The sequence below is a fragment of the Rhamphochromis sp. 'chilingali' genome (assembly GCF_963969265.1).
Source record: "Rhamphochromis sp. 'chilingali' genome assembly, chromosome: 13".
Lineage (NCBI taxonomy): Eukaryota > Metazoa > Chordata > Actinopteri > Cichliformes > Cichlidae > Rhamphochromis > Rhamphochromis sp. 'chilingali'.
The window spans coordinates 2019768-2036606 of NC_137940.1; the positions used below are offsets into that span (position 1 = coordinate 2019768).

Genomic DNA, 16839 nt, shown 5'->3' on the forward strand with positions numbered 1-16839 from the left:
TTATCCATCCATCCTTCCATTTTCCTCCAATTACTGGAGGTGGGTCGTGGCGGAAACAGCCTCAGCAGTGTGTAAGACCCGACCTGACATATAGACACAGACACAAACATGCATTCCCACCCTCATGCACACATATACAAACACTCAGCACTCACCCAACGTAGGGATAGACATACATGGACACTGTACACACAATCACACTCCCCACACAAACTCTATACCTCAGGTCCAGGTACCCTCGCCCCTGGAGGGGGAAACGGCACCTAGACCCAGGAGATGCTACCCTTTCCCCCGGGGTGGAGGCAGGAAACCGCCGTTTACGTGTGGATGAAAGGTGCAAACGCATAGAAAAATCTGTGTTTTCAAAAATACCCGTGTAGGTGTGGACGCAGCCTCAGTGAAAATCAGTCAGTGTTTTAGAAGGAAGTAGAGAAATATAACAGCCTTTCATTCCTAATGTGTGGTGTAGCAAACATTTTGTGCTGCTTTTGCCCTTTGTCATCTTTCTGGTTACATATTTTACGATAATCGTGTCAAAGTATAGAAATGTAACATTGGCATAGATAAAGTTCTGCTTTGTATGTGGATTTGTGACGCTTCTTCTCCTTTTACCCAAGTTATATTCATAATCTAGGTAAAACAGAAGTAAAGCAAACCTTATAATTACCTGCTAAAAATGTGTTCTGATGTGTTCTGTAGAAGAACTTTAGATTTGTCCATTATTGGAAGATCAGCTCCTTCGGTTTTGTGTAGGTCCGTATTTGTCAAGGATCATTTTTTCCAAATCTCAAATACTTGTTAACTAAACATTTATGAAACTAAATGTACAGATAATAAATAATTGTTTGGCCAACCTTGCTTAAACAATAGTGAGGCTTAGGGGCCCAGATGTCAAATGGGATTAGGCTTACATCCATGGAAGCGGAAAAAGAATGGGATTATTAGGATTTTCCGAGCCTGTCAGTGTCAGTTTCTCTCTCATGGCTTGGGGGAACTCTTTTGATGACGTTTGATGTCAGAGCAAATGTTGATGAATAGTTACCTACGTCACAACTACTATGGGGTTTTCTCCCAGTGGGCTGACTATTCCTTTGCATGGGTACACAGACGATCTATCACTGGCTCTGTCTGCTTTATCTTTCCGAGCCCTGCAATAAGCCCTACATGAGCAGTGTTCTGACGCACCACATGTCGCATGATATCAAGCCTCCACTGATGTATTGTTCACTAACAGTGACAATGTTACCAGCACAAGCATAGACTAAGTTTCATATTATTCACACACACAGACATGTTTGTGTGTATGTGTGTTGTTATTGGGAGGGACTATCAGCATTTATGTCAGCGGTCACAAAGACAAAATACTGCAAGTACATAATAATCAGTCTAATCTGATAAAAACTGCTTCAAAGGTCGGGCACCATTCCCCCAAAATACAGTCATATTTCTATATATCTGCAAAATTTCAAAACATTACTGCTTCATTCAGGAGCAATGCTTCTGCGTCACCATGCTAACTGGACAAGTCAAAAAGAAACACAGCTGGAGTTACAGTCAGGGGGAAAACAATGATTTGAACCCCAGCTGATGTTGTCAGTTTGGCCAGCTGATCATTGCAGTGAGTAATCAGCCTGCTGTATATGAAAATAGATGCTAACACACGCCTAGCTTGGCTAACTGCTAATCACCTACCTTTCCTTATGATGATTGTTTATCACTGCTTTAATGATTCTGATAGTAAAAATACACCCTAAGTGTCAGGAATCAAGCGAGCCCCTATCAGAAAGCACCTGGTGACAGTGGGAATGAAAAACTCCTTTTTAACAGGAACAAACCTCTAGTAGAACCAGGCTCAGGGAGGGGCGGGGCCATCTGCCATGATGGGTTGGAAATCTGAGACAGAAGAAGAAGAGCAAGAAAATGAACCATCATGAAAGGACAGGACCCGCACAGCATGCAGAAGAAGTGGCTTATGTTTAGAAGTCGCACCAATGGCTAGCAAAGCTGCACTGAAAGAAAGCACATGCATTAATCATGGCAGCACATAAGGCAAGACCCCAGGTGCAGGCTGTGCAAAGATGCCCCTGAGACCATCCAGCACATAACAGCAGGGTGCAAGATGCTGGCAGGCAGGACACACGTGGAACGCCATAACCAAGTGGCCTGAAGCTGCAGGTTTTGTCACTCTCCATCCAAAATTCACTGAATCAGCAGCAAAAGAAGGTCCAAGCTACGCTTGACGTTTGATAAACATGAATTGACTCTGACTTTGGCTGTTTTACTTCCACCAGGATAAAATCACACTTCATGCACTCTCTCTCAGTGTACTTCAAGAACAGTTTCTCATCTCAAATCTCTGTTTTCTGCATTTTTCGCTTGCTTGTTGTGCATCAGTCTACCGTTGTTTACAGCGCTGTCATGTTTTGTTTTGTTATTTCAAAAATGACCTCCAAGAAGAAACGTTTTAAAATGATGCCAAATCACAAACTGCTTAGCTGTGTCTGTAATCAGACCTCTGTACCTTTGCTCTGCTTCACTTCAGCAGCATCAGGTAAAGTGACAGAGAGAATCATATGTTGATTCATGGTTTTCTTCCGTTTTTGATCTGCTGCTGAATATTTTCAAGGCAGTTTCTTTGTTTATTATTTACTGTGTTTCTGTGTGCTTGCGTGTTCCTCTTTGTTTTCTGTCACAATGTATTTTATTGATATCCCAGTTTGTGTTCTTCTACGGCATCTATGACTCACAGGCAAATATGACAGCAGGTGGTGCGTGATGTAATACGGGCCACATATAAGTGTGTTCTCTGTCTGCTGACTCTACCTGAGGACAAAGCAAAATTTGGAAACGCGAAACATTGCAAACTGGACCCCCGCTGGGTTTTGAGGTGTTTCAAGATGTCTAAATATGCACACTGAAAATGTTTACCGGGCTTTAGAGAGTGCAGGAGCTAAGTTATTGTCTTTAGGATAATTCTCTGATCACTGGAGATTTTATTACCAGGTTTTATTCATACTAACTAAACATTCAGTTGGATAAGCACAACACAATCGTTGTGTACTTCTATGACTGGTAGGTAGAGTATGTCATCACCAAGGTCCAAGCTCCCGCTTCTTCTGTATGGGATCCTCCTGTGCAGCGCCTCTGCTCCGCTTCCAGTTATCAGCCGGACGAGACAAACGGTACGAAGCGCCGGATCACTGGTTTCACCCAGCAGCAACATCTGGGACAAGAGGGAAGTGACAGCGAAAGACGGAGAATACCTGCTGGGCATAAAGAGACTGAGAAGGCTTTACTGTAACGTGGGCATTGGTTTCCACATTCAGGTCTTACCCAATGGGAAGATCACGGGCGTGCACAATGAAAACAGATACAGTAAGTAATTTTTCCTTTCCCTGATTCATCACCTTTATCATTTGTTGCTATGATAAGAACAAATATAAAGACACAACTATCTCAAAGTTTGGTCGAGTGATTTCTGCGTGGATTGAGGAGACTGCTTGTTGCATGCAAACATACTGTACATTATTATATTCTTCTGTTTTGTATCTCTACATCAAAAGATAAGAAATCATGCAGTTGCATTATGTTAATAAATAGCTTTAAAAAAAAAAGAATTCCTGCTGACACTCAGAAAAATAAAGTCAGGTTTGCAATAAACTTGAAAACAATGGCCAGCAGGGGGCGGGTTTTCTGCAAAAAGTCTAATTATGTTGTCTGTAAGAAAATCATTGGAATCACTGACACGTGTTATTTAATAAATGTTTGTAAATTATTCTCCAATAATGAGGAAATTGTTTGTCAGTCTGTCAGTCAGATCAGCACATCGGCTGAAGAAATATGACACGAACCCAGAAGTCGACGTGATTTCATGTTCAAATGTTCCCAGAACACTTTAGAGCGACTGAGTTGGAGTTCAGGAGGCAGAGCGACACATGCGAAAGTGTCCTTTAACAAAATACTGAACCCCAAAATGAATCTGTGTATGTGTGTGAATAATACATTAATGCCTGTGTTAATGCGTGCAGTGAAAAGCACTTTAAGCTTTCAGTTAAAGTAGAAAAGTTCTTTATAAGCACCAGTTTGTTCACTGGCCTCCAGATGTTGCCTCCCAGAACAGAGCAGAACCTTTAACCCAGTCTCCACTTATATCATCCCCAGAGCCCCATTTATAAACCAGGCTTATAATTAGTTTTGAATTCAAATATGATCTTTGCAGTAAACTGTGTGTAAATAGATATTTATAAAACGTATCTGATCTCAAAAGCAAAGTGATCTTCCTGCCAGGTTGACGCTGCTGTTTGGAACACAGTTACAGGTTGAATGAATGAATTATCATAAAAAATGGTTGGAATTATGGGGCACAGACTCAGTAATGACTGCACTAATGTGTTTGTGCATTATAAGCTTTCTCATCTGACCACCTTTTTAGGCTCAGAGGTTTTGTGTTTGTTGTTTGTCTGATTGATGTGAGGAGTTCTTCTGGTGACGACACACAGAATCCAAAAGAAGGAAAACACAGCAGGATACTTCAGGTGAATCATACGAGAAAATAAATGATCTAAAACTTGCAGCAACATGGAAAAATACAAACTACACAGGAGAGAAGATGAATGTACATGTCTATACGTATAGCAGTGACATATAAACACATGCAGGAGATGGTGTTTATGACGTGTCTCCTTAGCCTTCATGATATGAGAGGTCAGTGCTACAGGCCTGCAGCCCCTGGATGCTTCTTCTAAGGCACTGGGACCAGCCACATCATTTTCCATAGCACTGGGAGTCTCTGGAGTTGCTATGGAGGCTGACGTTGTAGAGGTGATAGAGTACTCCACACACTTAGCTAACACAGGCCTTCAGCACAGATGCTGTTTATGTGAACAAACTGAAATCAGATAATCAAACCAAAATAACAAAGTGCATATTTGTTTTTGTGTCGTGGAAATGGAGAAATATTTTATAAGAATGAGCCTTTTGTCACGGCGGGGTGCGCTGGTGTGAGGAAAGAGGTAGACCCAGATGCAGACAGGGTGGAGACAAAGCGTAGTTTCAAAAATAAAGCGAGCCTTTATTGGCTGATTGCAGAAGAAAAACAAGGAACTAGGGAAACTAAGGAGGCTATGAACGCTGTTAACAAAAAGGCTGTGACACTCAGTGAAAAGCTGTGACAAACTATGAACACTGAGTAAGCTAGAAAACACAGAAAAACAATGGAGTAAACCTATGAAAACTGTGGTGAGGTTAACAGACGATCTGACACCGACTGAGCAGAAACACATGGATTAAGTACACATCACAAATCATCAGGGGAAGCAGAATCACACGGGGAAAACAGCTGACAACAACTAACATAATGACAGGACAGGGGCCGTGAAGCTAAATACAATAAACAAAAAACACAAGGATCCTTCAAAATAAAACAGGAAACATAACGAGACCCAGACATGACTCGAACTGGACAAACAAAGAAAACTTGGACATGAAACGTGACAGAAACACAGAAAACTTCACACAGGGATGAGACAAATGGGAGCTTGATAAATCATGAATTAAAACTGTAACCCAGGCATGACAGAATGTAACCAGATAAACTGAAATGAAACTAGACTGAGAGGAATAAGAGAAACACCAAGAACTCAGAATACTGGCTCACATGACCCAGGACCGTGACTCCTAGTGTAAGTGTGTCTGCTTTAACGCCATTGTTCATATATGTCACAAACACAAACTTTCAAAAGAAGGCCCGTGTCGACCCATCAGGGTGGAGAACATGGCGGGCTCCAACCCTAAAACAGAAAGATTGTATTAAAGCAGGGGTGCCCAATCCCGGTCCTCGAGAGCTACCGTCCTGCAGCTTTTAGATGCATCCTTGTTCCCACACACCTGAATCAAATGGTTTGATCTCTTCAGCATGCCATCATGTTTGGCAAAGGCCTGATAACAAGCCATTCATTTGATTCAGGTGTGTGGGAACAAGGATGCATCTAAAAGCTGCAGGACAGTAGCTCTCGAGGACCGGGATTGGGCACCCCTGTATTAAAGTATGGTCGTTGTTTTCTATGTTGTTGTTATGGGTTTTTCAGGTTTCATTATATGACATGAACCATTTCACTAAGAAACATAAACATACAGGAGCTGTGCTAATCTTCTGCAGATATGCAGCAAGTGTTGACTTTACTAAGCATTAGCAACTTGTCCTTTTCATGTTTCACTCCAGCCCTGCTAGAAATTTCTCCAGTGGAGAGAGGAGTGGTGACTCTCTATGGGGTGAGAAGCGGTCTCTTCGTTGCTATGAATGACAAAGGGAAACTCTATGGCTCGGTAAGAACCTTTAACTGCTGCCGTTGTTGCACACGGGGGCTTGTGATGCATGCCGTGAGTTGGTCCAAAGCATTACACCCACATGTTCATGCTGTAACCCTCCACCAGCCACTGTTCACTGACATTTGTAATAAATGTAATAAGTGGAAATGTTTTTGAAACGAGCGGCATCATGCTAAATGCTACAGTCTTCATGTTATCTATTAAGCCTTAAATGGGCATAAATAGTTTAAGTTATGGTTTAACTGGCAGAATGAAATGACTGCTGGATGTGATGGTGGTCAGCTGTCCCACCGAGTGATAGAGCTAAAAATATGAAACTTGAAATGAGCAACTTCTAATGAGGTATACATCCAGCCAACCCACTCCAGGACTATGAATGAGACAATCTACACTTACTTGTAATTACACACACACACACACACACACACACACACACACACACACACACACAAACACACACACACACACACACGCGCGCACACATACATCTGCATTTGTATTTGCTGGTTTTGAGGGAAAGTACATTAAAACAAATGATACAAACTGTGATTTACTGAAGTTTGTAGAACGCATCTCCAAAAGTTGATTCTGTTCATCTGGACGTAGCGTTTTGTGGGAGAAACGTTTCGTCATCATCCCGGTGACGTCTTCAGTCTCAGCTGACTGCAGGTTTCAATCTTATAAACAGGACATTTGCATAATGACTGAAACCACTGAAGGAACAATGGGCTGGGAGGTCAGTTCCTAAATCTTAATTATGCAAATTCTCATGACCACTGATCAACAACCACTGATCAATGGCCACGAGTCCCATTCACAGAGTTGGGGAATGGCTGCAATCACAGCATTGTAAGATGGTGACAGATGTACCCTTAGGCCCCTCCTCCATTCAGAGATGGTCTTTCCCTTTTCACGTAAATGGCCTCCTTGACTCCGCCCTCAAACCAGCGTTCCTCCCTGTCCAGGATGTTACATCCTCATCATTGAAAGAGTGTCAACTGGCCTGTAGGTGTGCATAGACTGCAGAGTCCTGGCCTGACGAGGTGGCTCTGCTGTGTTGTAGCCAGAGGTTGTTTGGTTTCCCTGCTGTATGAATCCTGCCAATCCTCCTGCACTTAACAGCGTACACTATGTTACTTGGTTTGTGTCGGGGACCCGATCCTTGGGGGGGACCAGTTTTTGGCGCAGCGTGTTTTGGGGTTTAAAAGCCACAGAGATGTAGTGTTTATTACAAATGCGTCTCAGCTGCTCCGATACTCCTGACACGTACGGGATCACTGCAGGTTTTCTCTTGTCCTTCTCTCCTGGATCAGCTGGAGCTTTCTTCAGGAGCCTTCCCAGCTCTGACAAAAGTCCAGCTGGGATAACCACATCTACTCAGGTACATCAGGTAAATAAGGGTACATCTGTCACCATCTTCCCTAATGCTGTGACTGCAGCCATTCCCCAACTCTCTGTGAATGGGACTCATGGACATTGATCAGTGACCTTTGATCAGTGGTCATGAGAATTTGCATAATTAAGATTTAGGAACTGACCTCCCAGCCCATTGTTCCTTCAGTGGTTTCAGTCATTATGCAAATGTCCTGTTTATAAGATTAAAACCTGCAGTCAGCTGAGACTGAAGACGTCACCGGGATGATGATGAAACATTTCTCCCACAAAACGCTACGTCCAGATGAACAGAACCAACTTTTGGAGATGCGTTCTACAAACTTCTTGAGCATCAAGACATTTGTAGAATGCAGTTTGTGTTAAATTGTGCTGAACGTAATGCTGAAACAAAGCGTGTCTTATTTGTGCCTAATGTGGTTGTGATAGTTGCTCTTAGGCTTATTCATTTATCTGCAATATCAAATTCAGTTAAATCTAAAATCTTTAAATTAAGACAGTAGTTTTATTCAAATTTATAAGAAGTAAAAGAGTAATTAGCTAAACATAAGCTAGACACACCTAATCACCAGCTGTCGTCCTATATGTACACATTTATACAGATACAGACCTGCATGCACAACTAAAGATTGCTTTAAACAGTCGTGTCTTAATGTACATACGACTGAACTTCCAAAACAAACCGAGCACAGGAAAACAATACTCCAAAAAGCTGCTTCAGTCAATAAATAAGCTGTGAGGCTGATATCAGAAATAAACGTGCTCTAGCTGCTCACACACTGTGCAGAAGCAGAAACCTGACACATGCCGGAGGACAGAAACAGGCACCGTGGGGTGCAGCTGATCTGGAAACACACAGCAGTTCACAGGGACATGTTTCTGCTCGGTGTGTGGTGCACATGCAGAAATATATTTGGTTCATGTGTCTAACAGATGTTTCTGTTTTTGTTCGATGCTGAAGGCGTGCATGTAGACATTGTGACATCAGATCACAACAAGCGTTCTAATCATCAGTGTTCGTGCCACTGATGGCAGCTGGAACTATAACCCAGCGTTTGCACTAACTGACAGTGTTTTACACTGTTTGGATGAATTCAGTTGCATTGGAGGGTTTTCCAGCAGGAGCATCTCAGCTGGATTCCAGTCTGGACTTTGACTGCACCACTCGAAAACCTTTTTTTACTTACATATCAATGTACTTGTTTTTATGTATTGGAGCCTTTCAGATGTGGACTTGATGTGTGTCAGATTATTGTCATTCTGCAGAAACGCTGCCCTGAACTGATGGGGGATATTGTCCATGTTTCTGGCAGAAAACAGAATTTGTGACTCCATCGATAAGCAAGTCCTCCTGGTCCTGAAGGAGCAGAGAAGCTGTATGGTGCTCTTATTACAAAAGAGTGGAAAACAATTCATTTTAGATTTATGCAAACCTACCAAAAAGTTAAACTTTTGTTTCATCAGTCTCAGAATATTTTTTGAACGGCTTGGAAATAATCGGGCATAATAACTCGTGTGGACCTGAGGAACGTGACGTCTGCAGCTCTTTGAAGCTTGTTCTAAGTACTTTAGTGACTCCTAAATACACTATGGAGTGATTCTGATTCTGACTTTGGCTCTTCTTCCTAAGTGTGTGTGGTGATGCGGTGACACATCCAAACTTGTATTATGTACAGATGTTTGAGCTGGTGATCTTGGAATGATCTTGATGATGCTCTCCCCAACTCGTGTAAATTTACGTCTTAGATCGTCACGAGTTCCTTGGGACCGATCCATCGAGAAACTACCAGTTGTACTCAGTCGTGATCACTAACGAGATGTAAATAGGCTTTGGCCTTGTCAAATTAAAAGACACTGTAGAAACTTTAGCACCACTTATTAAGTGCTGACATGTAAAATCTTTCGTGTTTCTAACGTTTCACCTTCCTCTTCCTCTCAGGGACACTACAACGATGAATGCAACTTCAAGGAGAATATCCTGGCCAACAACTACAACGCCTATGAGTCAGCTGCGTACCCTGGCATGTACATCGGCCTCAGTAAAATGGGCAAAAGCAAAAGAGGCAACCGGGTCACACCCAAAATGACCATGACACACTTCCTTCCCAGAATATGAATTATGATGTGAAAACGCTCAACAGTGTAGACTGAAGTGAAGGGCTCCAACTTACATTTTGTGTTGTCCATTCTACAGTGAACGATGCTGCGAACTAAGACGCAGTTTAAAAAGCAGAGTAAACGCCGTGAGATTAACCAGACTGTGAACTCAAATACACTAAACTAATCACCTGAATTTACCTCAAAACTACCAGATATAGTGACAAGTCATGAAGTTCATCCTAATGAATAAATTCAATTGTTTTAACCCCTTTTTTTAAAATATGTTCATGTATAATGAATATCAATCGGAGTTTTTGAGGAGGAGGACTAAGTCATGGCGGTCGTGAATCACTCTGTGAAAAGCATCACTGACATTAAAAGTTTGAACAGTTTGGTGCAACTGAAAATTCCCCAGTTTGTGCTCATAAAACATCAAACATCAAACCAAAACTGAGCTCTTCTCCTTTGGAAACTCCACCATACCAGTTACTACATACTACACCACACAACGTACTGCATGCATACTACACCACACAACGTACTGCATGCATACTACACCACACAACGTACTGCATGCATACTACACCACACAACGTACTGCATGCATACTACACCACACAACATACTGCATGCATACTACACCAGTGGTTCCTCCCAGCCTGGATGTGTGTGGAAGAGACGGAAACCACAACAAAACGTTGCTGATTGTTAGCACGGCCAACTGTCTGATGTTTGCACTTAAGTAGTGTTTTAGTTGTTTTGAACACTATTATAACACGCTACTGCTAAATATTGGCTGTATATTGATTGTAATGTAAACTGTAACTGGGTTAAACTGGCGCACGCCCCTTGAAATGTATTTATTCTACATATTGTAAAGTGTTAGATTTATGACACATGGTTTATCTTATTATTCATAGAGTTCTAAGCTTTGTGTGAATAAATGCGCATCTCATTTTTAAATATGTTTATGGTCTCATTATAAATATTTAATTAGTCAAACCTGATCAATCATCTGCAGTAGAGAAGCTCGATTGAAACCACTTGAATAAAAGCCGTGCCGAGCTGGTTCGAATTTGAAAACCGAAGCACTAAGAGCACGAGAGGATTGTGTGTTCGATTGTGTGGAAAGTGAAGGCTTCAGCTCGGGATTCCAACAGGTCAATACTGCACGAGTAGGAAAGCACACTGGTGGCAGCAGCAGCAACATGCTGATGATGTTTACCTGCTGCAAGAGTGACGAGGAATGTGAGAAGGAGACATGCAGCTGGTTCATGTACGGCTGCATGAGAAAAACTATCAGGCAGAAAAGATTTATTCTATTTCAAAATGCAAAACTTTCCTTCCAGGCTGGTCTGACAGGTTGGTAGGCACCAAAGCAGGAACCAGTAAGAGGGATTAGTGGACGTGTGTTTGACTGACCTGGCATAATGGCTGATAAACACCTAAGTAGGATTTGGGACATATTAGGCCTGAGCATGATCGCCTTCCCTCGCTGACCTGTGCTTGAACTCCATTTAAAAGTCCTCAGCTCCTTTTTAAAAAGGACTCTTGCAGGCAGAGTTTGGGGCCAACCTGCTATGTTATGGTGAGCTGCTCCAAATCATGGGTGGGACAAAAACTGGAGGCTAGTGCAGCTGACAGAAGCTGAGAGCAGTAACCCATCCCTGTTCATGCACAGCACTGGAGTTTCTTCTCTCTTTGACATGACTGCACATGCCCCAAGACCCTACAATATGTGAAAGAAACCAAAAGAATCACACAGCCTGCAGTGAACAAGCACCCGGTGACCCCGGGGTGTGTAAAACTCCCTTTGACAGGAAGAAACCTTCAACAGAATCAAGCTCAGGGAGGCGTGAGGATAAAGAGCAGAGAGCATATAATAGTGCACTACCTGGTGACTAGCTATGGTTATGGTTATAATACTATGAGCACATTAGCAGAGCAAAGATGCAGGATGAGCATTAATGTTTTATCGCCTCAATAAAACTGTGAGGCAGAGACAAATGCAGTCATACTGCAGGGAAAAGATGCTGACGACGGGCCAAACTTCACTCGAGAGCACGTCCGTGATCGTCCATCCACAGCAGGTTAATCATATAATATACCATACAAATCCTAAACTGAGGCGTCATCCACACATTCAAATCTTAGTTGCATCAGTCTTTCTTTTCTGGACCATTTAAATATTTGGTGTCTGTTCAAACTGTGGGCTCATGAGCTTAGAGGTACAATGCACATTAACAAAGAGGCCTGCAATAATCAAAGATTATTTGTAGGAGCTTGTTTCTATTAAATAAAAAGACACAAAACATTTCAGCACCTCCAATGAATGGAGTAGGAGTTTGGACCCACACGGTGGCAGCAGTGTAAAGGACAGAGTTTACTTTGGTATCCTGACGGAAAGCTGCTGATGGATTTATCACACGGTCAAACTGATTTGATTTAATCTTCAAACTGATGGACAGTGTCAGAGCTAAATGCACTGAGTGATCTGGAACAAACATACAGTACAAAGCTCTGACATGCAGCAGTCACATTGCAAACTAGCTCAGGGTGCCAAAGGAAACTCATTAATTGGCAGGTTGAACCGTTTTTTGTAACATTTGTTTCTTGCAGCACAAAGTTTCTGTGGCAGTGAGCAACGAGCCACTTGAGGGAATTTTGTGTTATTTCCAACTCGCTGACCAGACTTTATTTATCATTTAAACCCTAAGTACACCTTTAAAACTGTGAATAATTGAATGATGAACTCAAAAAGATAAGAACATGAGAATCAGAACCAACAACTGCACGTGTTAAACTGTGGCCTCCTGAATCCTCCAGGATTCATTCAAACTTTATTTTACTCCAAAATGAAGTCCATCCATCCATCTTCATCCGCTTTGTCCGGGGCCGGGTCGCGGGGGCAGCAGCCTAAGCAAAGAGGCCCAGACCTCCCTCTCCCCAGCCACCTCCTCCAGCTTGTCCGGGGGAATACCAAGACGTTCCCAGGCCAGCCGAGAGATATAATCTCTCCAGCGTGTCCTGGGTCTGCCCCGGGGCCTCCTCCCGGTGGGACATGCCTGGAACACCTCACCCAGGAGGCGCCCAGGGGGCATCCTTGTCAGATGCCCGAACCACCTCAGCTGGCTCCTTTCGATGTGGAGCAGCAGCTGCTCTACTCTGAGCCCCTCCCGGATGGCCGAACTTCTCACCCTATCTCTAAGGGAGAGGCCAGCCACCCTTCGGAGGAAGCTCATTTCTGCCGCTTGTATCCGCGATCTCGTTCTTTCGGTCACTACCCACAGCTCGTGGCCATAGGTGAGGGTAGGGACGTAGATCGACCGGTAAATTGAGAGCTTCGCTTTTACACTCAGCTCCCTCTTCACCACGACGGACCGGTGCAGCGTCCGCATTACTGCAGCTGCAGCCCCAATCCGTCTGTCGATCTCCGGCTCCCTTCTCCCATCACTCGCGAACAAGACCCCGAGATACTTGAACTCTTCCACTTGGGGCAGGAACTCATCCCCGACCCGGAGTGGGCACTCCACCTTTTTCCGGCTGAGAACCATGGCCTCAGATTTGGAGGTGCTGATCCTCATTCCCGCTACTTCACACTCGGCTGCGAACCGTTCCAGTGCGAGCTGGAGGCCATCACCCGATGAAGCCAACAGAACCACATCATCTGCAAAAATCAGAGATGAGATTCTGAGGCCACCAAAGCGAAAGCCCTCCGCCACTTGGCTGCGCCTAGAAATCCTGTCCATAAAAATTATGAACAGAACCGGAGACAAAGGGCAGCCCTGGCGAAGCCCATCACCCACCGGGAACGAGTCCGACTTATTGCCGGCAATGCGAACCAAGCTCTTGCAACGGTTGTATAGGGATCGAATGGCCCGTAGCAATGGGCCAGACACCCCATATTCCCGCAACACCTCCCACAGGACACCCCGAGGGACACGGTCGAATGCCTTCTCCAAGTCCACAAAACACATGTAGACTGGTTGGGCAAACTCCCATGCACCCTCAAGTATCCTGGAGAGGATAAAGAGCTGGTCCAGTGTTCCGCGACCAGGACGGAAACCGCATTGTTCCTCCTGTATCCGAGGTTCGACTAACGGACGAACTCTCCTTTCCAGCACCCTGGCATAGACTTTCCCAGGGAGGCTGAGGAGTGTGATCCCCCTGTAGTTGGAACACACCCTCCGGTCCCCCTTCTTAAAGATGGGGACCACCACCCCGGTCTGCCAGTCCACAGGTACTGCCCCTGATCTCCACGCAACATTGCAGAGGCGTGTCAACCAGGACAGCCCTACAACGTCCAGAGCCTTCAGGAACTCGGGGCGGACCTCATCAACACCAGGGGCTCTGCCACCAAGGAGTTGTTTAACTGCCTCAGTGACCTCGCCCCCGGAAATTGGCGGGTCATTCCCCTCATCCCCAGACTCTGCTTCCTCCTCGGAAGACGTGTCAGTGGGATTAAGGAGGTCCTCGAAGTATTCCTTCCACCGCCTGACAATTTTCTCAGTCGACGTCAGCAGCGCTCCGCCAGCACTATACACAGTGCAGGTAGAGCACCGCTTTCCCCTCCTGAGACGCCTGACGGTTTGCCAGAATCTCTTCGAGGCAGTCCGAAAGTCTTTTTCCATGGCCTCTCCGAACTCCTCCCACACCCGAGTTTTTGCTTCAGCCACTGCCCGAGCCGCATTCCGCTTGGCCTGTCGATACCTGTCGGCTGCCTCCGGAGTCCCACAGGCTAACCAAGCCCGATAGGACTCCTCCTTCAGCCTGGTGGCTCCCTTCACCTCTGGTGTCCACCATTTGGTTCGGGGATTATCACCACGGCAGGCACCAACCACCTTGCGGCCGCAGCTCAATGCAGCAGCTTCGGCAATGGAGACGCTGAACATGGTCCATTCGGACTCAATGTCCCCAGTCTCCCTCGGAATGCTGTCGAAGCTCTGCCGGAGGTGTGCGTTGAAGATCTCGCGGACTGGGGCCTCTGCTAGACGTTCCCAGCACACCCTCACTACGCGTTTAGGTGCACCAGGTCTGTCCAGCGTCCTCCCCCGCCACCTGATCCAACTCACCACCAGGTGGTGATCAGTTGACAGCTCAGCCCCTCTCTTTACCCGAGTGTCCAGAACATATGGTCGCAGGTCTGCTGATACGATTACAAAATCGATCATCGACCTACGGCCTAGAACGTCCTGGTGCCACGTGCACTTATGGACACTCTTATGTTCGAACAGGGTGTTCGTTATGGCCAAACTGTGGTTAGCACAGAAGTCCAATAACAGAGCACCGCTCGGGTTCAGATCAGGGAGGCCGTTCCTCCCAATCACGCCCCTCCAGGTCTCGCTGTCGTTACCCACGTGAGCATTGAAGTCTCCCAGCAGGACAACAGAGTCTCCAGGTGGAGCACCCCACCAAACTTCTATTGGTTTATTGTCTGTGTCAGGACTTTGGTTTATCTTCCTTTTACCTTCAGCTCATTAGTGGCTCAGTGCAAAATGTGGCTACCAGGATATAGAAGCACATAGGTGTTTGAAACTTTGCTGCCATTTTTAGACATGATGTTTGACAACCTTGTGCTCCAACTCACATGTTGTAGAAGAAACTTCATGACTGTTCTCTGATTTTTCCTCTTAATAAGTCCATTACACTTATTTTCCTTCTCTTTTAAATTTCTGTGGAAGAGAGCCAGAGATTAATAACAAGTGTGATTGAGTGCAGAGAGGTCTATTAGCACATAGTGAGTGAAGAAGAAACACCCAGTGCATCATGGGAATCCCCGGCAGCCTACGTCTATTGCAGCATAACTAAGGGAGGATTCAGGGTCACCTGGTCCAGCCCTAACTATATGCTTTAGCAAAAAGGAAAGTTTGAAGCCTAATCTTGAAAGTAGAGATAGTGTCTGTCTCCTGAATCCAAACTGGAAGCTGGTTCCACAGAAGAGGGGCCTGAAAACTGAAGGCTCTGCCTCCCATTCTACTTTTAAATACTCTAGGAACAACAAGTAGGCCTGCAGAGCGAGAGCGAAGTGCTCTAATAGGGTGATATGGTACTACAAGGTCATTAGGATAAGATGGGGCCTGATTATTTAAGACCTTGTATGTGAGGAGCAGGATTTTGAATTCTGGATTTAACAGGAAGCCAAAACAGGAGAAATCTGCTCTCTCTTTCTAGTCCCTGTCAGGACTCTTGCTGCAGCATTTTGGATTAGCTGAAGGCTTTTCAGGGAGTTTTTAGGACTTCCTGATAATAATGAATCACAGTCGTCCAGCCTGGAAGTAATAAATGCATGAACTAGTTTGTTAGTCATATCATTAGTGACGGACTAAATGTGTGAGTTTAATACTGGAACAACATTCAAAAAGTGAGGGCCGGCTTGACTGCAGTGAAACAGACTCTGTGCCTGTTTCTATAACCCGACAGTATCTGTTTGAGGCCACAGGAGGGTTTGTCTTGGCACAGATTGTTATTAAATCTGATATCATGACGATCGCTTTGAGCATTCATTATGTCTTCCTGCACAAAATAGCCACACTAACTGAATATTATAAATTCTGTCTTGGAGAAAAACCACAAGAAAAACCCCCAAAGTGGTGCAGCATTCTGCCAGCACTACACCTCTGGTTGTGTTATAGGCACACAAAGTTTTTCTTTGTAACATTACTATTTGAATACTGTGTAAATGTTTTGAACCACCTTGATTTCTTTAAATGGTATGATCTTTCTTCAGCAAGTCGATGAACTAGCTTTGATGGCAAGCTTTCCTTTAGCTTCAGAGGATGAGAGAAGAAGAGGCAGCTGTGCAGCAAAGACAGAAAAACTCCAGCTTCGTGTCTTTTTCATTGTAGCTGAAGTCCGGGACAAACTGCTCCTTTTCACCTCAATAAGAAACGCGTAATATTTTCTCTGAATACAAGACGATTCCATTTTTTCCTGAATCCTTTATCATCTGTAACTGAAAATAGTTGTGGGTGATTACTATACCTTTCTAATGTGACGTTGTTGTCCCTGCCTCTCTCTCTC

At 44.4% G+C, this 16839-nt stretch overlaps 1 protein-coding gene across 1 annotated transcript; it reads left to right on the forward strand.

Annotated features, from left to right (window-relative positions):
* Positions 1-3083: 3083 nt before the first annotated feature.
* LOC308408332 (fibroblast growth factor 4-like) lies at positions 3084-9835 on the forward strand (the record flags this gene model as incomplete). The annotated part of the gene is made up of 3 exons (XM_080900530.1): positions 3084-3375; positions 6221-6324; positions 9659-9835. The coding sequence occupies 3 exons, from the start codon at positions 3084-3086 to the stop codon at positions 9833-9835; spliced, it is 573 nt and encodes a 190-aa protein (XP_080756656.1).
* Positions 9836-16839: the final 7004 nt, after the last annotated feature.